Source organism: Calonectris borealis, chromosome W (genome assembly GCF_964195595.1).
Source record: "Calonectris borealis chromosome W, bCalBor7.hap1.2, whole genome shotgun sequence".
In the NCBI taxonomy this organism is placed as follows: Eukaryota; Metazoa; Chordata; class Aves; order Procellariiformes; family Procellariidae; genus Calonectris; species Calonectris borealis.
The window spans coordinates 40,017,150-40,039,701 of NC_134351.1; the positions used below are offsets into that span (position 1 = coordinate 40,017,150).

Sequence of the window (22,552 nt, forward strand, 5' to 3'; positions counted from 1 at the left end):
CAAGCACTCGACCTCGTCATCACTACCATCGAGCTCTAGACAATCGAATCACTCCCTAACATACAGAGCCACCCCACCGCCTCTCCTTCCTTGCCTGTCCCTTCTGAAGACCTTATAGCCATCCATCGCAGCACTCCAATAGTGACGGCCAGGTGAAGACATTTACATCAGCATGACATCTTAGCAAAGTATGTTTCTGTTATTTCTCCCTATTTTGAGAATGGAAAATTCTAAGCAGCCTGTCGTGGTTTAACCCCAGCCAGCAAATAAACCCCACGCAGCCGCTCGCTCACCCCCGCTCCGGTGGGATGGGGGAGAGAATCAGGAGGGCACAAGTAGGAAAACTCCCGGGTTGAGATAAAAACAGTTTAATAATTGAAATAAAACGAAGTAGAACAGTAATAATAACAATGAGAACAACAACAATAACAGAATATACAAAGCAGACGATGCACAATGCAACTGCTCACCGACCGCCGACCGCATGTCACGAACGGGGGGGCGAGCCCCCCCCCCCACCTGGTTTTTATACTGAGCATGATGTCACATGGTATAGAATACCCCGTTGGCCAGCTGGGTCCACCACCCCGGCTGTGCTCCCCTCCTGGTGCAAGCACCACCCAGCAACAGCCAAAGCATCAAGGGGACATCAACGCTCCTTTCACACCAAACCCAAAACACAGCATACCCCCCACAAGCTACTGGGAAGAAAGTTAACTCTATCCCAGCCAGAACCAGGACAATATCCACCCCTTATTCTATACCATCTACATCATACCCACCACTCACATTTTCCAATACATTCTAACTAGTCATCACCACTTTTCCTGCCTTTTGATTTATACAAACACAGAGATATCATTCCCTTAGTCCATGGGCCATCCCTCTAAAATGTCCATTGAGTTCATTTAGTCTATGACTTTAGGCTCCATCTGTCATAACAGTCTTTCAGGGCAGGAGAGATGGTGTGTGGTGTTGGACTGTTGCATGCTGAGGCCAGTTCTGGGTGCTCGTCCGGTTCTATCATCGTTGCACTTTGCTCAGTTTCATCGGAGTTCATTCTTCATTAATCTGGGTGATTCTTACCGTAATACTGTTAATATGGCATATAGTAACCATAGAAGTGATGACATATAGTATTATATAGTAAATAACATCATACAATTCAGTTCATTGGCTATTTTCACCCAAAATTAAATCCCCTTGAGGTACACACCGGACCTCCCCATCCTTTCACATCACCCACCAAGTGCACCCAGGTCCTTGAGCAAAAGCAATCCCACGGATGGGTTTTCCCTTGCCAGAGGCAGGAGTAACCCAGACTGTCTTCCCCAGCATATTTCTCATATACACAACAGGGACTTTATCCCCCTCTACAGTACGTAAGGGTTTGGATAGGGCAGGGCCAGCTCAATTAACAGACCCCGTGGTGTTGACTAACCAGGTGGCTTTTGCTAAATGTGTATCCCAATGCTTGAATGTCCCACCACCCATTGCCCTCAGTGTAGTCTTTAGCAGTCCGTTGTATCGTTCAATTTTTCCGGAGGCTGGTGCATGGTAGGGGATGTGATAGACCCACTCAATGCCATGCTCTTTGGCCCAGGTGTCTATGAGGGTGTTTCGGAAATGAGTCCCGTTGTCTGACTCAATTCTTTCTGGGGTGCCATGTCGCCATAGGACTTGCTTTTCAAGGCCCAGGATGGTGTTCCGGGCAGTGGCATGGCGCACGGTATATGTTTCCAGCCATCCTGTGGTTGCTTCCACCATGGTGAGCACATAGCGCTTGCCTTGTTGGGTTTGTGGGAGTGTGATGTAATCAATCTGCCAGGCCTCCCCATGTTTATATTTCAACCATCATCCTCCATACCAAAGAGGCCTTACTTGCTTGCGCATGTTTCACATTCATGGATAACCTGTGCAATAGCGTCCGTGGTCAAGTCCACCCCTCGATCACGAGCCCATCTATATGTTGCATCTCTTCCTTGATGGCCTGAGGTGTCATGGGCCCACCGAGCTATAAATAATTCGCCCTTATGTTGCCAGTCCAGATCTACCTGAGCTACTTCGATTTTAGCAGCCTGGTGCACCTGCTGGTTGTTTTGATGTTCTTCAGTGGCCCGACTCTTGGGTACGTGAGCATCTACGTGACGTACTTTTACAACCAGGTTCTCTACTCGGGCAGCAATATCTTGCCACAATGCGGCAGCCCAGATGGGTTTACCTCTGCGCTGCCAGTTGTTCTGCTTCCACTGCTGCAACCACCCCCACAGGGCATTTGCCACCATCCATGATTCAGTATAAAGATAAAGTACTGGCCATTTTTCTCGTTCAGCAATGTCCAAGGCCAGCTGGATGGCTTTCACCTCTGCAAACTGGCTCGACTCACATTCTCCTTCAGCAATTTCTGCGACTTGTCCTATAGGACACCATACAGCAGCCTTCCACCTGTGATGCTTTCCCACAAGGCGACAGGACCCATCAGTGAACAGGGCATATTGCTTCTCATTTTCTGGTAGTTTATTATACAGTGGGGCCTCTTCAGCATGCCTAATTCCCTCAGGTACTGGATACCTCTCTCCATAGTTGTCCATTTGCCTAGGCGATATATAACATCTTCCTTTAAGGGATACCTTTCCTTCACGCCTGACAGGAGTTGCCTCCAGAGGCTGAGGGCTTGTGCCCCTTGTCCAATCGCTTTGTCAATGCCCCCTTCCCTAGAAAGGGATCCCAGCTGCTTGGCTTCCCTACCCTCTAATTCCAGGCTACTGGCCCCATTATCCCAGCATCGGAGCAGCCAGGTGATAATGTGCTTACCTGGAGGAGGACTGAAATCTTTCCGCATATCTCGCAGCTCACTCAGGGATAGGGATCGGGTGGTTACCATCTCATTTACGGGTTCTGCCTCTTCCTCCTCCTGTTGTCACGATGGGCCTGGATCATTTTCATCCCTTACTAAATGAGCTATTTTCGTGTGTATTTCTTCTTCTGTATAGGGGCGACTGATAGCAGCACAGGTTGGTTCTCTGGTTCAGCCACAGTGACTGTTGCTGGTGTTTGGCTAGCTGTTGTGCCTGTCGCGGGGGTTGGAGTAACTGTTGTGACTGTTGCCGGGGTTTGAGTGGCCACGGTGTCTGTCGCAGAGGTTGGAGTAGCTACAGTGCCTGTCGTGGGGGTTTGAGTGGCCACAGTGCTTGTCGCAGGGGTTGGAGTAGCTACAGTGCCTGTCGTGGGGGTTTGAGTAGCCACCGTGTCTGTTGCCAGGGTTGATCTCTGGACAGTATTCCTGAATAGTTGTTTAACCCTAAACAAGACCTGAACCACATTCAGGAGACATAGCAATATGAACATGCTTGTTTGAACATTCCAAGGATATTCAAAATTCTCAGGGAATATTGTGGACAGCTTCATGAAGAGGATAGAAGAAAAAGGAGTTTCTGAAGGTATGGAAAGGAAGATGAACAAGTTGGGGAAAGTGTCCCACCCTTTCTCCCCCCTAAATTCATTCTCCAAGGAGAAAAGGGTGTAATTACTAATAGTTTCTAAGAGGTGGCTCCCGAGGTACAGAGATGACGGCAGTGCTGAGTGCAGATACCAGATTAGACTCACGACCAATGATTTTATTACCTCATAAAACAATGTTACGCAGTGCAGCAAAATGATAACCTTGACCGAGTTCCAAGCAGTGATAAACAGCACAACAGGGAATATATACTGCATGTAAGGTATTACATAACCCAACATTGAGAGCCATCCCCACAACTTTGAGAGCCAATAAATCAACATTGTGACCAGCGACTATTAAACCAATATAATGAATGCTTATAACCAATTTTCCCTTAATCTGTCGTTATCTCAACCCTTCGAGCCCCACATTGGGCACTAAAAAAAGACTGTCGTGGTTTAACCCGGCAGGCAGCCAAACACCACTCAGCTGCTCACTCACTCCCTCCACCCCACCACAGTGGGACGGGGAGAGAATCGGAAGGGTAAGAGTGAGAAAAACTCATGGGTTGAGATAAAGACAGTTTAATAAAACAGAAAAGGAAGGGAATATAATAATAATAATAATAATAATAATAATAATAATAATGATAGAATATACAAAATGAGTGATGCACAATGCAATTTCTCACCACCCGCTCTGACCGATAACCAAGTAGCAATCGCTACTTCCTGGAACTCGCTTACTATTCATATACTGAGCATGACGTCACATGGTATGGAATACCCCGTTGGCCAGCTGGGCCAGCTTCCCGGCTATGCTCCCTCTCAGCCACTTGTGCACTTGACAGAGCTTGGAATCTGAATGTCCTTGACTAGTAGGGTACTTAGCAACAACTGAAAACATCAGTGTGTTATCAACATTCTTCTCATACTAAATCCAAAACACAGCACTAGGAAGAAATTTAACTCTATCCCAGCTGAAACCAGGACAGAGAACAATCCTAATTCTCTTACATATTAGGTGCAGGTATATCAAGAAACCACATAGAGCATTTTGTACAAATTTGATGTTTCTCCTTTCCCTCTCCTCATATGGGGTAACAGCTCTGCATCTCATGTCAATGTCTGTCTTTGTGGATTTGGACAGTACAGTCTTCTCCCAAGCTCAGTATATTTTGGCTCTGATTTTTCTCTTATTTTCATGCCTCTTCAGTGTTCCTGAGACCTTCCAGCACTCATTTAGGATTTATCCTGTGTAAGTAATACTTTTCCTGTTTTATAGATAGGGATGTAGCATATATATACACAGAAAAGCACAATAAAACACAGCAGATTGCCAATAACTCACCATGTAACTGAATGATGTTAGAGAGGGTGGTGGCTTGGACATTAACTAAAGTGAATAAACAAACATGTATAATGCTATATAAGATAAATAACTTAAGAGGGAGAGGAATCTTCATCTCCTGTCAGCTAGTTTGCTGTCAGCTGACTCTTACAGCTGCCATTAAAACCAGACTGTTCCCTGCCACGTAAACCCAATACAATAAGTATTGAGTCTTTGGAATATTCCACTGAAGGGGAGAATATGGGGTGAATGTGTAGAAAATTTATAACGGTCAATTTAGTTTGCAAGTCCTTTCTCTCTGGTTTTGCATAGCTTTCCTTCTGCCCCGTAAGACTTCATAAAATGTGAACTGCTATTGAGTGATTTTTCTTTATTCATGTCTGTGTTTTATTTGGTTGGCCCAATATCCTTTTCAGTAAAGAAAATTGATCTGCAAGAATAACTTCCATTGCTGAAGTCAAGATAGAGACATGCCATTCCCATTAGGCTCAGTACTGACAACAGACTACTTCAAGTCTCTGCATGTATTCATGTTTCTCTAGCTAGAAAGGCAAGTGAGATCCTGTGTTTCCTAGTCATAAATAGATGACTAATTAAACATCCTTCGCCACCTCTAGCATCTGCCAAGATTAGACAATGACATGACCAGGCTGTTAGGTACCTGCATTTCTCTTATTACGAGTTGTTGCTTTAATTCCCTAACATGATTACATCTGTTCATCATCTCTGCCATTGCAGAGATGAAGTTCTTGCCTGTATTGGCTCTTGTGAGTCACAGCATCTTGATACAGCCATATTTTAGGGCCAAATGAAAGTCAGATTTCAGACAGACCATTGCAATCCTCATGTGCAATGACTTAAAAGCTTCCCTTGTCCTTTTTACCCCCAGCATTGTTAGATACTGTGACTTAAAACTATTTTTATGGTTTTTCTATCAAGCCTATCACAGATACATTAGCATTTCCATAGCAAGGAGACAGAAACCTAATACATTCATAGCTCTATATTCTGCACAGAGTATATGTATAGTTAAGTGAAAGGCTGACATATCATGACTAAATGTCCTGGTTTCGGCTGGGATAGAGTTAAATTTCTTCCTAGTGCTGTGTTTTGGATTTAGTATTGGAAGAATGTTGATAACACACTGATGTTTTCAGTTGTTGCTAAGTACCCCGCTAGTCAAGGACATTCAGCTTAAAAAAAAAAAAAACACCCAACAAAAAAACCCCCAAGCATTGGGAGGGAGCACAGCCAGGACAGCCAGCCCAGCTGGCTAATGGGGTATTCCATACAATGTGACGTCATGCTCAGTATATGAAGGGTAGGCGTGATCCAGGAAGTAGCGATCCCTACTTGGTTATCGGTCAGCGCGGGTGGTGAGCAATTGCATTGTGCATCACTCATTTTGTATATTCTATCATTATCATTATTATTTTCCCTTTTCTGTTCCGTTAAACTGTCTTTATCTCAACCCACGAGTTTTTCTCACTCTTACCCTTCTGATTCTCTCCCTGTCCCACTGTGGTGGGGGGGAGAGTGAGCGAGCGGTTGCGTGGTATTTGGCTGCCTGCCAGGTTAAACCACGACACTAAACCTCGATGGACTTTGGGCATATCGTATCCCATAGTATCATATCACCGTCTGAAGTATGGGTATACACAAACTTCCTTGTCAATGAAAAGTAAAACTGGGCCGTACTACAGTAGGTATTAGAAACATTTAAAAAGCGGATTATTGATGTCACTGTTAAGAGGTACTACAGCTGGAGGCCTCGCTGGGACTACAATGCTGTGCACTGGATAGAGAAATTTGTCTGATGTTATTAGAGAGTGTTGCGGTTTAACCTGGCAGGCAGCCAAATACCACGCAGCCGCTCACTCACTCCCCCCACCCCCATCGGGACGGGGAGAGAATCGGAAGGGTAAGAGTGAGAAAAACTCGTGGGTTGAGATAAAGACAGTTTAATAGAACAGAAAAGGGAAAATAATAATGATAATGATAGAATATACAAAATGAGTGATGCACAATGCAATTGCTCACCACCCACGCTGACCGATAACCAAGTAGCGATCGGCACTTCCTGGATCACGCCTACCGTTCATATACTGAGCATGACGTCACATGGTATGGAATACCCCATTGGCCAGCTGGGCTGGCTGTCCTGATTATGTTCCCTCCCATCTTGTGTACCTAGCTCAGTCAGTAGGCATGGTAGCTGTCCTTGGCCTAGGAGGGCACTTAGCAACAACTGAAAACATCAGTGTGTTATCAACATTCTCCTCATACTAAATCCAAAACACAGCACTAGGAAGAAATTTAACCCTATCCCAGCCGAAACCAGGACAGAGAGCAAATAATTTTCTGTGCAAAGTCAGCCCTGCTTGCAGCTGTCCTGGGGCTTGTCTAAATTGCAGATAATGTTACTGGAGCAATCAGAGACCTGATAATCTCAGGTCTTCAGATGAGGATCAATGCTGGCACAGGGAAGTGATGAGTGTCAGTGGTTGACAACCCCCTCCTCTGCCAGAGGGGGAAATGTGTCTTTAGAAAATGCCTTGTTCCTTTTAATCACAGTTTTAAGTGTCAGCAGACTAAATCTGAGTTTAATATATTTATAAAATATATCTCTTTAACACTATTACTTTCTTCTTTCATTGAACTGTTGATCCTTACGGCTCCCAGGGACTAATAGCATCAGCTAGAGAGCCAGACAGATGCGGATGAGAATTAGAGAGTCTTCTACAGGCAGCTTTGTTAAGGTACCTCCATCATGGCCTGCCACGCTTCAGCTATTTTATTTCCAGATTCCTTCTGCAAAAATTACCAGCAGCTGACTTGCTGAGCTAGTGGGTTTATAGAGTATCTAACTATCTATACAGGCTAAAAATTTCACTGCCTTTCCCATGTGATATTAGTAATCTAATCACAGGAAAGACAACACAACTTTGTGTTACTGGAATTTCACATTAATACAATTACAGAATAATTCTGAAAACATTATTTCCACATTTGTTAGAAACCATATATTTCACTCAGTCTCATAAAAACATCTAACCGCACTTCCTCAGCTATATAACTTACCTGAACTCATTTTTTTCAGTTTCAGTGATGTTTTACTATTATTACAATCAGTACCACTAAAATATATGGACTCAAATCCTAGATGTTACTCACAGTTAAACTCAGTAATGCCAGGACAGACTAAATATAAATGCAATAATAATGTATTTCAGTGCTGCCAGCTGAAAAATATTTCCAGTCATCCTCCCAATTTTGATTTAGATTAGATTTGGGAAATAACACAACAACAACATTTAATAGTTGAACTCTTTGTGCAGACTTTGTTTTAAACTTATTTTTGTATGAAGTGAGGTAACAGTGCCACCATGTGGCAATTTAGATCATAGAATCACAGAATCACAGAATCATAGAATATCTCAAGTTGGAATGGACCCATAAGGATCATCGAGTCCAACTCCCTGCTCCTCACAGGACTACCTAACACTAAACCATATGACTAAGAGCGTCATCCAGATGCTCCTTGAACTCTGACAGGCTTGGTGCTGTGACCACTTCCCTGGGGACCCTGTTCTAGTAACTGACCACCCTCTCAGTGAAGAACCTTTTCCTAATGTCCAGTCTGATCTTCCCCTGACGCAGCTTCATTCCATTTCCTCGTGTCCTATCACTGGTCACCAGAGAGAGGAGATCAGCACCTCCCCCTCCGCTGCCCCCCTTGAGGAAGTTGTAGACTGCAATGAGGTCACCCCTCAGCCTTCTCTTCTCCAAGCTGAACAAGCCAAGTGACCTCAGCCGCTCCTCATAAGTCTTGCCCTCGAGACCTTTCACCATCTTGGTCGCCCTCCTCTGGACACACTCTAATAGTTTGATGTCCTTCTTATATTGAGGCGCCCAAAACTGCACACAGTACTCGAGGTGGGGCCACACCAGTGCAGCGTAGAGTGGGACAATCACCTCCCTTGACCATAGCTATGCTATGCTTGATGCACCCAGGACACGGTTGGCTCTTTTGGCTGCCAGGGCACACTGTTGACTCATGTTCAACTTGCCATCAACCCAAACACCCAGATCTCTTTCCGTGGGGCTGCTCTCCAGCCTCTCGTCCCCCAATTTGTATGTATAACCAGGATTACCCCATCCCAGGTGGAGAATCCAGCACTTGCTCTTGTTAGATTTCATACGGTTGGTGATTGCCCAGCTCTCTAGTGTATCCAGATCTCTCTGTAAGGCCTCTCTACCCTCAAAGGAGTCCACAGCTCCTCCTAGTTTAGTATCATTGGCAAACTTTCTTAATGTACATTTGACTCCTGCATCCAGATCATTTATAAAAACATTAAAGAGCACTGGCCCTAAAACTGATCCCTGGGGAACCCCACTGGTGACTGGCCGCCAGCCTGATGTAACCCCATTTACTGTAACTCTTTGAGCTCGACTCATCAGCCAATTGTTCACCCAACATATTATGGATCAATCACACATCTTAGTTTTTGGAAATTTCTCAAATTTAAAACATTAAAAATTGAGGCTAGAGAGCTGAGTTCTGACCAAAGATCGTGTGTTAAAATGGAAATTAGCAACGTTCTAGAAAATCATAGAAAGGGTTCTGCAGAAGCAGCTATGGAATTTATGAATTCCTATAAACTCCTTGGCAATGTTTCTCCTCTGCCCCTAATTTTAGGGATGTTCTTACGTCTACTCCCTCCCTTGTTCTACCAAAAGACAAGAGTTTATGCAAACTTGGCTTTTGACAATTTCTGACACTGCCATGAATCCAGTTCCTCCAATTCCTGCTGAATGACTAATGAAAATTGTTATCATGACTGGTCAGTCTGTAGCTAACTATGCCATAAAATCCTTATATTCGGTTAGGCTTTCTTTGCTCACATTAGTCTCTTAGAAAGGTGTTCCACAACTTTATTCCTCTGGTATTTAGAAACCTTGCCCTTGCCAGCCAGTATTTATACAGATCCTGTAGGCACCCATTTTTTTCATTGCCCACATTGCACTTTAGTGTAACCCTTATGAATTTGTAGAGAGCTATCAAGTTCCCTTTCCAACCTCATTTTGAAAAGTTAAGCAAACCATCCCCATTAGTCTGCTCTCATTGGGTAGACTCTCGTCACCTAACCACTGTAAAAGATGATCCTTGTCCTTGAAGATATCCACTGTTTCTCGGGTAATATACATTTATAAAATTCAGCATAATATGGACAAGTTTATCTCTCTTTACTCTTCAGTAAGTCTATGACAGAAATGGTCTTTTCTTTCCTTTGGAGCAAGAACTTGTTTATAATATCCTTTTAATTTATTAATATTATGGAGTAGATGAAATGCTGCGTTGGGAGGGAAGATTTTGTTGACATTGAATTCAACATATAAATTGGTTATTAGATATAGATTAGCATCTTGGTACATTTTGCTTTTGCTCTGCTCCATGCTATGGTGGTTCTGTAATCAGTAATTGACGTCTGTGATTCACTTGGTCTTTTCTAGCAGTCAGTAAAGTGAGAGGGTGATATTCAGCAAGAAGGCTGCTGCAGTGGCTTCACATTCAGTCATTGCGGGTTTTACATTGCTCAGTCATTCCCAAGATGCATTTGGACATAGCCAGGGAGCAAGGGTGAAGTTTAGCTCTAGGTGGCTGTGCAGTGCTCTGAAAACAACCATGTAGAGCTGCTCTGACTTTGCTATTGTATCATAAATCAGGGATGGGAGAAGCAAATTGAGTTACAGCCAAGAATACACTGCCATTTGGTTTCAAGACTTACATACAACAGGAGTGAAAGCCACTTTGTGAGCTAGATTCAGAACTACTCTTATGGCTCCATTTTCCAGATTAGCTCATGACCTAGGAAAATGGTATGTGTTAAACATAAGAATAAATCTAAACTTGCTCTGCATTTAAAATATATGTTTGTTTTGCTGATCTAGCATGTGGTGCTGGAATAGACAGGAGAGCAGCCTCAAGAAAGCTGTGTTGCAGCTGCCATTTTTTTCTACCAATTGCTTCTTATAATTCTGACATTCACTATTATCATTAATTCAGCAGATATGTTAAATCATGAGATAAATTGCAGCAGCTAATACAATGCATAGAGAAAAAGACAGAATAAGAGCAATAAAACCCATAATGAACATTTCACTTGACAAGCCCCTCAGATATTTTGAGGAGTAAAAAAGATGTTTTGCAGGTTGTCAGGATGACAGCAGGATGAATGGCGCACTCATTGCTTTTAATTAAGTGTAGTATGGTTCACTTACTTACATTAATAAATGATACCTTAAAATAAATTATTACCAGTGTTTTCCAGGACTGGCTACAGGGCACAAGATGTTGCTGTTGTTTTATAACAGATATAAAGCCAGGTTGATTTCATTTACCACAGAAGTGCCCTTTCTACAGCTCAATCTTACAAAACATAAGCCAGAGTCATAAAAGGCAGATTGTCTAAATATACTAGTGGCTCTGTGTATTTCTGGGACGGTTTCTAATGACAACAAGAGCCAGTACCTTGATCGTACTGTTCTGAGAGATGAAAACCCCGGTCCTGTGCCTCCTTTCCCATGACACTAGCAGTTGCATCACTGCCCAGCGAGTCAGATGAGCTCACTGCTCTTATCAAAAATTAATCTAACTAAAAGGAAATAATTTTGCAAGTTCTATATCAGGTGATTTTGTACTATAGTTTAAAATATATAATGAAGAATATAATACTAATGATTATAATAGAATGTGTACACAATACCCAAAACATAGGTATGGTTTCTAATTGCCTCATTAACTCACTGTAAACCTTTCCTTCTTTATTTCCTTCCCTTCCCAATTTAGATGAAAAGTATGCCCATATTATTTAAGATTTGAAATTCCATAAGATTAAAAGTTGACATTTTCCAAAAGTCAGTAAAAGCAAATTTTTAATTCACTTTTACATCCTTTTCTGTTTGTTTTTGTTTTTTTTTAATCTTAAATTTTCATTCCAAGTTCTATTTTGGAATAAAATTTGACATGACGTTTTAGACAGCTTCTTTGGACAGCTCCCTTCTGTTGGAGGGAACTTTGGAGTGGGGAGGTATGTTTATCTGGAGCCTTTCTTATAAGAAAAAAGTAACATGGCATTCCAAGATCATTGCCAATACTGTCACTGATTTTACCTCTGTGTTCCTGGGGTAAAGATGGCAGGGCTAAATGAGGCTGTAGAGCAAGCTGATATCATTTCAGAAACAGAAAGTTTGTAGGAGACCAGAAAAAAAAGGTTCCCAAGTCTGCAGATCAAAATGTTTCACCAAGCTGCTGATAAAGGGCAAATGACTGTATTTTTCATACTGTAGCATGTAAGTACTTTAATAAGAGAAAGGATTTTTTTTTCTAAGAATGTATTTATGATCCACAGCATGAGATCTTTAAATTCCAAAATACACTATACATTTGACAGATGAATACCTCCTTTGAAGAACTTTTTAATAGGCCCTTTGGTACCATGTTGTAACAGTTGTTTACCGACATCCAGACAAATTTAATTTACCATGACTATTGTCTGGAAAAATCAGTTAGCAAAGAAATACATCAGACGAATCCAGCGTCAGCTCTTTCATTATCCAGGATTCCATTTTCTTCCAGTAACCACTTCTGTCATTTATCATTATTTTTATCTTCCACTCTGCTTTTAATAAGTTTTCCTTAAAAATTTTACTTGAAAGGTTCTGCTGTACTGAAGCCAGACTAAAAGGTCAGGTAGTTACCCAAATCATATTTTTCTCTTAAGAGAAATTCTTAAATTTCTTAAAATTCTAGCATTTCAATAGTCCAGTCATAATATACCACGCAATCAGATATTTTATTAAAAAGCTGAACTACCAGCCCTGCAGTTTCACATACGGGTTTTCCATTATTTCCTTTTATGTTCTTCTCAGTATATTTTAACAATGGCTTCTACTGCATGTTATTAGTCAGCACTCAGATATATCTCAAGAACAATTTTTTGGATGAGGAGAGGTTTCTTTCTGTAGTACTTTTTTCTTAACTTATTTATATAATTCTAATTCTCTCTCTACTTCTATGCTAAGGTTGTCCATCTCAGATATAAGTTGAAATACTGAATATTTTTTCCTGCACATCTAGTTATGGGGCAGGGGGATGGCTGTCAGTCTACTTTTAAAAGAATTGAAGGAGAGGTATAGTGCTCTGGAAGAAGATGGAAACCGAAGTTGGGCACTGTAAATGCTTTATGTGTTGCACTGTATTACATTAGAAGACTGTTATTAAGAGTATTGAAATTAACTCTTTGTTAATAATAATGACAGAATTGCAAACCTTAAAATTACAGTTGCCATATTTTGTAATCAAATATATAGATAATTATTATTCCTGCAACATTCATTTTTATAAAATAGCACAGTGAATATCACAATAAAAACTACTCTCGAAATTCCAAAATTCTAATCAGCCATACTGTCGTGGTTTAACCCCAGCTGGCAACTAAGCACCACACAGCTGCTCGCTCACTCCCCCACGGTGGGATGGGGGAGAGAATCGGAAGGGTAAAAGTGAGAAAACCCATGGGTTGAGATAAAGACAGTTTAATAGGGAAAGCAAAAGCTGTGCACGCAAGCAAAGCAAAACAAGGAATTCATTCACCACTTCCCATCATCAGGCAGGTGTTCAGCCATCTCCAGGAAAGCAGGGCTCCATCATGCGTAACGGTTACTTGGGAAGACAAACGCCATCACTCTGAATGTCCCCCCCTTCCTTCTTCTTCCCCCAGCTTTATGTAGTGAGCATGACTTCATATGGTATGGAATACCCCTTTGGCCAGCTGGGCCAGCCGTCCCAGCCACGCTCCCTCCTAGCCCTCCGTGCACCCGGCAGGGCACGGGAAGATAAAAAGTCCTTGACTAGCGTAAACACTACTTGACAACAACTAAAACATCAGTGTGTTATCAACATTATTCTCATACTACATCCAAAACACAGCACTATACTAGTTAATAGGAAGAAAATCAACTCCACCCCAGCTGAAACCAGGACAGTATCCACCCCTTATTCCATACCATTTATGACATGCTCAGGTCCCACACTATCCAATACATTCTCATTAACCACCACCCCCCTTCCCATCCTTTGATACAATACACAGATATCATTCCTTTAGTCTATGGACCACCCCTGTAAAATGTCTGTAAAATATCCATAAATGTCCACAAAATGTCCACTGCGTTCATTTAGTCCATGACTTTGGGCTCTATCTGTTATGGTGGTCACTCAGGACAGGAGAGGTGGTGTGTTGCGTGGAGTTATTGGGCACCAAAGCCAGCTCAGGTCGGGTCACTGCTGCACTTGCACTGCTTCTTGTAAGGCTTGTCTTCCATTGGTTCAGGTGGTTCCTGCTATAGAAATTCCTATAACATGCAACTCAAATCATGGGTTACAACAATTTAAAGGTATATCCATTACAGTCTCCATTCCTGGTCCCTTTGGGCCAGGTTATAGGGTTTAACATTGCAATGAACTCCTTCCCTTGCCCCTGCTCCGGCTTGGACTTATCCACAGACTGCAGTCCCTTAGGGGTGTACCTGCTCCAAGTGGAGCCTTATCTATGAGCCACAGTCTCTCCAGGGGTATACCTGCTGCAGCATAGACTTATCCACAGCCACAGTCGCTTCGAGGTTCACCAGCTCCAGCGTGGCCTTACCCACAGCCACAGTCCCTTCAGAAGTAAACCTGCTCCAACACGGCCTTGCCCATGGCTGCAATACCTCCAGGGGTGTACCTCCCCTGTCATGGGCTTATCCACGGCCACACGCTTTGAGGTGCTCCAGCATGGCCTCATGCACAGCCACTGATGCTTCAAGGTGTACCTGCTGCAACATGGACTTATCCACAGCCACAGATGCTTTGAGGTGTACCTTCTCCAGCGTGGACTTATCCTTGGGCCACATTCCCTTCAGAGGTATACCTGCTGCGGCACAGACATAATCACTGCCACAGACGCTTCGAGATGTACCTGCTTGGGCATGGGCTTATCCACGGCCACAGAAGCTTGGGGGTGTCCTGCTCCCACGTGGACTCATCCACAGGTCACAGTCCCTTCGACTCGAGTTCACACTGGAGTTCCAGCCTGTCCAGTACAGCAGCACAGAAACAGCAGCGATGCCCTGGCCATCTGCCAGCCCAGGCGCATCCCCATTGCTGTTATCAAAACGTTCCCAGGCACAGCACAGTAAGATGATCAGCAGTGCAGCAGTACAGCAAGCAGCGAGAGCAAAAAGCAGCCACTAATGAGCACTAGACTCTAGTATACAGTAAGGCAAGCAAGCCCCATGGCAAGCACAGGAGCCTGCCAATTAATAGCTAAACAGCAATAACAGCTATAAATTCAATCTAGCACATTCCAATCAAACCTGTCCTTACCTCGAACCCTTCAAGCCCCACGTTGGGCGCCAAAAAGGACTGTCGTAGTTTAACCCCAGCTGGCAACTGAGCCCCACACAGCCGCTCACTCACTCCCCCACGGTGGGATGGGGGAGAGAATCAGATGAGTAAAAGTGAGAAAATTCGTGGGTTGAGATAAAGACAGTTTAATAGGTAAAGCAAAAGCCACGCACGCAAGCAAAGCAAAGCAAGGAATTCATTCCCTACTTCCCATTGGCAGGCAGGTGTTCAGCCATCTCCAGGAAAGCAGGGCTCCATCATGCGTAACGGTTACTTGGGAAGACAAATGCCATTGCTCCGAACATCCCCCGCTTCCTTCTTCTTCGCCCAGCCTTATATGCTGAGCATGACATCATATGGTATGGAATACCCCATTGGCCAGCTGGGCCAGCTGTCTCGGCCACGCTCCCTCCCAGCCCTCCGCGCACCCGGCAGGGCACGGGAAGATAAAAAGTCCTTGACTTAGTATAAACACTACTTAGCAACAACTAAAACACTAATTCAGAAACATCTCAACCAAAAAAAAAATTGAAAGAAAATTAGATCAGATGTAAACCATATCCCCGTGCTTTAGTGCTGAGTTACAAGATGCCTGCTTATTTGAAGAAGGTCCAAGAGTACAGAGATTTTGAGTAATTTACTCTGGTTTTAGCATTTCTGTTTCTAGCAGTCTGTAGACTTGACTGTACTGTTGTTTGAATGCTTTTCTCATATTTGTACTGTTTCTTCCTTTCTTATTGATTGCTAATGATTTGCTATGACAATTCAACACCCAATACTCATTACTATTTTAAATAGCTTCTAAGAGGAAGACTTGAAGAAGCCAATTAGGTTTCAATCTTGTCAGAGTGTTGGTGAAAGCTAATAGATTGTTTGATGGATTATTTTTTATAAAGCCTTTACTTTAATAGACACACAGATGCAGCATTCCCAGAGGTCATAAAATTCCATAAAATATATCATCTGAGTGTAGATTTTTAATTCTCCCTTCTTCCAGTATTCATACAAAACTATTTCTTTGTATATATAGTCTCATGTATGATGACGGTGTCCCTGTTTGGTTCACGTAACTACCTTCATGCAGATTTTGCCAAAAGACTTGAAAGAGGCTTCTTCATCTCTGTGTAAGGAAGTCTCCCATTCTGCATTATATGGCCATTTTCCAGCATGACGAGTCACATGCAAGAGGTTGAAATTCATAGTGTAAGATTATTTGTGAAATCATTGATATTTGTGGAAATAGAAGAGATCAATCAGGCTTCATTTAGATACAGGTATCATTTTGCATCTCCAAAAAGCTGCAGACTCCCACATACAATACTCCTTATTTCTCTACATTTTGTGAATTTCTTCTTTCATAGGATGGAGTTTCAGCATGGGCTCTGCCTACCAGTTTCACAGCTGGCGAGTATTTGTGATCGTCTGTGCACTGCCCTGTGTCTCTTCTGTGGTAGCTCTCACCTTTATGCCAGAAAGTCCGCGGTTCTTGCTGGAGGTATAACTTTCAAAATGGTTTTTAGATTCCAGTCAAAATTATTTCTGTGTTTACATCATAACATCTGTATAACAGGCATTACGATTGTTCAGTGACTATAGTGAATATCTTAATCTGAATATATGTTTTGTTTAAATGCTTTGATCAAATGTTTAGGTTGGAAAACATGATGAAGCTTGGATGATACTCAAGCAAATTCATGACACAAACATGCGAGCTCGTAGTCAGCCTGAGAAAGTTTTCACAGTGAGTATTGCTTTTAAAGCTAATCGCTTAGCACATCAGCTAGCTTGCTGACTGGCAAGGTCTGGAGTGCTTAAGCAATCAATATTAATACTCTGCATGACAAAGCCAATCATTTGCACTCTAAATATCTAAATATAAGAACTAAATTCCTACTGAAATTGTTATATATTCAGCAGATGTTAAGATATCAGCCTTTGGCCAGCATATTCTTGAGCATATGAACCCATGGTGTGATCATTTTCTCTGTTGTACCGAAATACTTAATAGACTCCATCTGTGTTTTTTTATTAAGTTTACTTCATCCTTAATAACAGCAAGCATATAGTAGAAGTCCAAATTAGTTGTCTGTTGTGTCTGTAAAGCTTTTGAGATGATTTTTCATTTTTATCAGCTACAATAGCAATTTTAAAAAATTCATTTTCATTTCTGTGAGATAGTAATTTTTCAGACATTTAATTTTCTCAAAATATCTTGGAAGCTCAACTGCATCTTGTTGACTTGCAGGTCTAATGATAAGACCATATTCAAAGTATTGATGGGTTGTTTCTATTTGGAGGAGAAATTGGCAGTTCAGATGCGGGGCTTTTTTTATGGCATCTTCCTTATATATAAAGAATATACACAACAATTTTGTCTTCCTGAATACAGTAAGACCAAACAGCAGAAGGCATTCTCTTGCTTTGAAATCCAGTCTGCCTTTCCAGCTTGTGCTGTGCCGTGGGAGCACTGGCACTCTGCTCCCTCTCAGAGCCACGTGTGGGATTTTTTTTCCTCTTCCAAAGGCTTTCTCCATGCTTTAATGCACATATAACTCAATTAAGAAATCCTCTTAAAGGTTCTGTGTTTGCAGGCAGTCTCAAGGAACGACCATCTGACCATATAACTTTATTCCATTGAGACTTGCAATTTATTGCCTTGGATGCCATTTCCGTTGCCTCCATTTAATTTTTTCCACAAAGAAGCTCGAGAACTCCTATATTTATCCTGAAAGAAGGCTGTTTAGCATATCTATCATGTTAAATCTACATTTATTGATACACCAGTGACCTACCCCATATCCCGTCTAATCTAAAATTTTATTTTTTTATTTCATTTACAAGTAAAGGGATTTGCCTAACACGGTACAGCTAGGGTCTAATTTCACACTTGGCTCATGCTGATCTGAGCTGCTTTCAGAGTATTCCTGCCCCCAGTCACCTTGTTTTTCTTCTGCCAGCACTGATATTCATTGATTGATTGATTGCACAGTCAGCTGTAGCATAGACCCTGTCCCCCTACAGTGTTAGTTTAGGCATTAGGAAGAAGACAGAAATATGCTGGGACAAAAAGTGGGAGGAAGGATCAGCTACAGTCTCACATCAGTTTGATGTAATTGTAATTACATCATAAAGCAGCCATGGAGAAGAAAACAACGCACGCGCTTCTTGTGATCTAACAAGTCTTTCTCTCTACGGTTGTTAAAATGTAACACTGAACCATGTTAAACTCAGCTGTTTATTTATAGCTATTTTCGTTAATTGGCCAGCCATGAATAAGGAAAAAAACACCACTCGGGATTTTTTTGCCAGTTTCTGCCATGAGCATTGGGAAGACTCAACTCTTGATATTGAGGAGTTGCAGTATTAGAAATACTGTACTGTATGTCAAGGTTACACACTGATAGAAGTCCCTAATTTTGACTTGCATTAATATGATTAGAAAATGCATCATTGTCTCCTCTTTGGACACTATTACCACTTTATCTTATAAAACCCAGAATGCAAAGAAAGTCTGCATAACCTGTTTGGGGCATCCTTTTAGTCTCTTTTTTTTTTTAATTTAAATTAGTCCTGGATATTGTGGCATTTTGTCTCAGTAATTTATTCACATAGCTCTCCAAAGCCCTGCTGCTTCATCCATTATCATTCTATGACTAATGTGTTAATATTTTCCTCCACTTCATGTCACTAGTTCCATCAAACAGATACACTTTGATAGTATGTTTTCTAATTCTACAGCTGATGTAACTTTTTCTCCATTACTGCTATAGTTTTAGTGTGCTTTCCCTTGATATAATTTCCTAATTATATTGATGTCATCTTTTCCTAGAAGCTTTTTTCACAAGTCATGTTTATTCTTGTTGCTCATGTTATTGAGGATTTTATCTTCAAACCTTTAGAACAGAAAAAGCATCAACTGATGAACAGTTGGTTTTAGAGTTAGAAACTCCAAAATGGATGTATTCTAGTGACTGACCGTGAAATTTGTGGAGGTGGTGGCTCTTAATACTTTTGAAAATCTCTCCTAAGAGCAGTGACACTAACAGAGCCAGTAGTAAGTTGACAGTATCTTCCATTATGGGACTACCCACGTTAAACATTTATGTACATGCTTAATTATCTTCCTGGGTCCTTAAAATATACATTCATTAGATAGGTTGGTTTAAATGTTTAAGTAAAAAAAAAATCTTTGTATCCCTAAAACCAAAATTCTCTCTGCTCTTTCATTGCCATGTATTAATTAATCATTTTTTCTACAAACATTTTCCTTTGCAGCATATCTTGATTTTTTAAAATTTAAAACATTGCATATTTCTAGCCATTGCTTTTAAACAAAAGTTCCATTTTCATTGAAATAGGTATTCTTTCTTGGTTTTAGTTTAATTCTTCATATACTGACAGCTGAATTTGCATGGTCCAGATGGACCATTGTCCTGATTCAATAGGACGTTTCTTATGTTAAAGGACCATCAAGGCCATGGGCTTTTTGTCCCCAGTCAAATACAGTGGTCCTAGGATATATATGATTCCCCCAACCTTCACAGCTCCAAACAAGTCAGGTGGCCAGGACAGTGAAAAGTCTGCCTCAGCCTACAAGTGTTGTTCTCGCTTATACAGTGTGATTCAAAAGGCATGCCCTTTCTGCCCGGAGGTGTGGCATGAGAGCACGTGAGGATGTCTGTACGTACGAGGTCTTAAATAATCTTGGAGGACTAAACTCAGTCTTTTGTGTAAAACATTTCATAAAAGCAGTTTAAGAAAAGCTTAAAATCAACTGAATGATGCAGACAGGATTATTGCTATTGGAAGAGGCATGACGAGAAGGGTACGGGCTTTTGATATAGTCATGGTTTGGCAAGACAGTGAGCTGCAGTGTTTCAGAAATGAAGGTGGTTACAGCTAAAACCGCTTAGTGGGCTTTTGTTTGTTTTTGTTCATGGGATGAGGCTGCTGGTGCATCTTAGTGTACATCTGTAAAAGCAGTGAGCTGAAAACTAGAGCTTTACCATCAATACTGCTATTCCTTGATGTCCTGTAATCCACTATGATACATCTGTGGGTGGTGGTGTCCTCATTCTGTTAAGAAACACGAGCTATTGCTACCTTTGTGGCATTAGATATATGTACAGCAACACTCTAGCAAAACCTGACAGTAACAGCTTGTTTTATTCAGAGGAAATGGAATTCCTGCATGGTTTGAAAGTAGAGCTTTTCAATACAGTTGCATCCATAATGAACTTTGGCATTATAGTGTGCTACTATTCTTTTATATTTCTAAAGCATTCCTAGTGTAGACACAGGTTTAATATCTGCTCATTTTTAGTTTATGGGATTTATTAAAACCTTCTAATACTCCTCGATAGGCAGTTAATGATTCAAGAAAATGCAAATATTTGCTGTTCTTTCTTTATTTCTAGGTTAACAGAATCAAAACTCCGAAGCAGATAGACGAGCTCATAGAAATAGAGAGCGATACAGGAACTTGGTACAGGAGGTGTTTTGTTAGAATTCACACAGAGCTATATGGTGTAAGTAACAACATCTCTGTTCATTCTGTAATTACCTTTTGCTTTTTTAATTAGCATTCAGAAATGGGATTAATTGATTGAGCTCATGCTGGTGATAGCTGCAACGCTACATTTTCCATGCAACTGGGAGATTCAGGAATCAGTGTAAGATTCTGGTTTCCCAACCCAGAAGAGGCACAGGTGAATCACAGAGGTTGGTTCCAACTTCTGAGGAGGAAAATGCTGCATTGGCCTTTACACAACTGACGGCTAATAGTTACACAGTCATATGCCCAAGCACCACAATATAATATTGTCGTGGCTAATCTGGCAGGCAGCCAAATACCACGCAGCCGCTCACTCACTCCCCCCGCCCCCCCAGTGGGACGGGGAGAGAATCGGAAGGGTAAGAGTGAGAAAAACTCGTGGGTTGAGATAAAGACAGTTTAATCATAGAATCATAGAATCATAGAATCATTAAGGTTGGAAAAGACCTCTAAGATCATCGAGTCCAACCGTCAACCCAACACCACCATACCCACTACACCATGTCCCTAAGCGCCTCATCTACACGTCTTTTAAGTACTTCCAGGGATGGTGACTCAACCACTTCCCTGGGCAGCCTGTTCCAAGGCCTGACCACTCTTTCAGTAAAGAAATTTCTCCTAATGTCCAGTCTAAACCTCCCTTGGCACAACTTGCGGCCATTTCCTCTCGTCCTATCGCTAGTTACTTGGCAGAAGAGACCAACACCCACCTCGCTACAACCTCCTTTCAGGTAGTTGTAGAGCGCGATGAGGTCTCCCCTCAGCCTCCTCTTCTCCAGGCTAAACAACCCCAGTTCCCTCATAGGACTTGTGCTCCAGGCCCTTCACCAGCTTCGTTGCCCTTCTCTGGACACGCTCCAGCACCTCCATGTCCTTCTTGTAGTGAGGGGCCCAAAACGGAACACAGTATTCGAGGTGCGGCCTCACCAGTGCCGAGTACAGGGGCACGATCACCTCCCTGCTCCTGCTGGCCACACTATTTCTAATACAGGCCAGGATGCCATTGGCCTTCTTGGCCACCTGGGCACACTGCCGGCTCATGTTCAGCCGGCTGTCAATCAGCACCCCCAGGTCCTTTTCCTCTGGGCAGCTTTCCAGCCACTCTTCCCCAAGCCTGTAGCGTTGCATGGAGTTGTTGTGGCCGAAGTGCAGGACCCGGCACTTGGCCTTGTTGAACCTCATACAGTTGGCCTCAGCCCATTGATCCAGCCTGTCCAGGTCCCTCTGCAGAGCCTTCCTACCCTCGAGCAGATCAACACTCCTGCCCAACTTGGTGTCATCTGCAAACTTACTGAGGGAGCACTCGATCCCCTCGTCCAGATCATTGATAAAGATATTAAACAGAACTGGCCCCAATACTGAGCCCTGGGGAACACCACTCGTGACCAGCCGCCAAATGGATTTAACTCCGTTCACCACAACTCTCTGGGCTTGGCCGTCCAGCCAGTTTTTTACCCAGCAAAGAGTGTACCTGTCTAGGCCATGAGCCGCCAGCTTCTCTAGGAGAATGCTGTGGGAGACAGTGTCAAAGGCCTTACTGAAGTCCAGGTAGACCACATCCACAGCCTTTCCCTCATCCACTAGGTGGGTCACCTGGTCATAGAAGGAGATCAGCTTGGTCAAGCAGGACCTGCCTTCCATGAACCCGTGCTGGCTGGGCCTGATCCCCTGGTTGTCCCGCACATGGCTCGTGAGCACCCTCAAAATGAACCACTCCATGATCTTCCCCAGCACCGAGGTCAGGCTGACCGGCCTG

The 22,552-nt window shown here is 42.5% G+C and overlaps 1 protein-coding gene across 1 annotated transcript in view; it reads left to right on the forward strand.

Annotated features, from left to right (window-relative positions):
- LOC142074848 (synaptic vesicle glycoprotein 2C-like) overlaps positions 1-22,552 on the forward strand; it is a 139,736-nt gene that overhangs the window by 81,060 nt on the left and 36,124 nt on the right. The window contains exons 4-6 of the mRNA XM_075135749.1: positions 16,604-16,737; positions 16,894-16,983; positions 20,660-20,770. Coding sequence (XP_074991850.1) covers positions 16,604-16,737; positions 16,894-16,983; positions 20,660-20,770 — 335 coding nt within the window. The remainder of the gene's footprint in view (positions 1-16,603; positions 16,738-16,893; positions 16,984-20,659; positions 20,771-22,552) is intronic.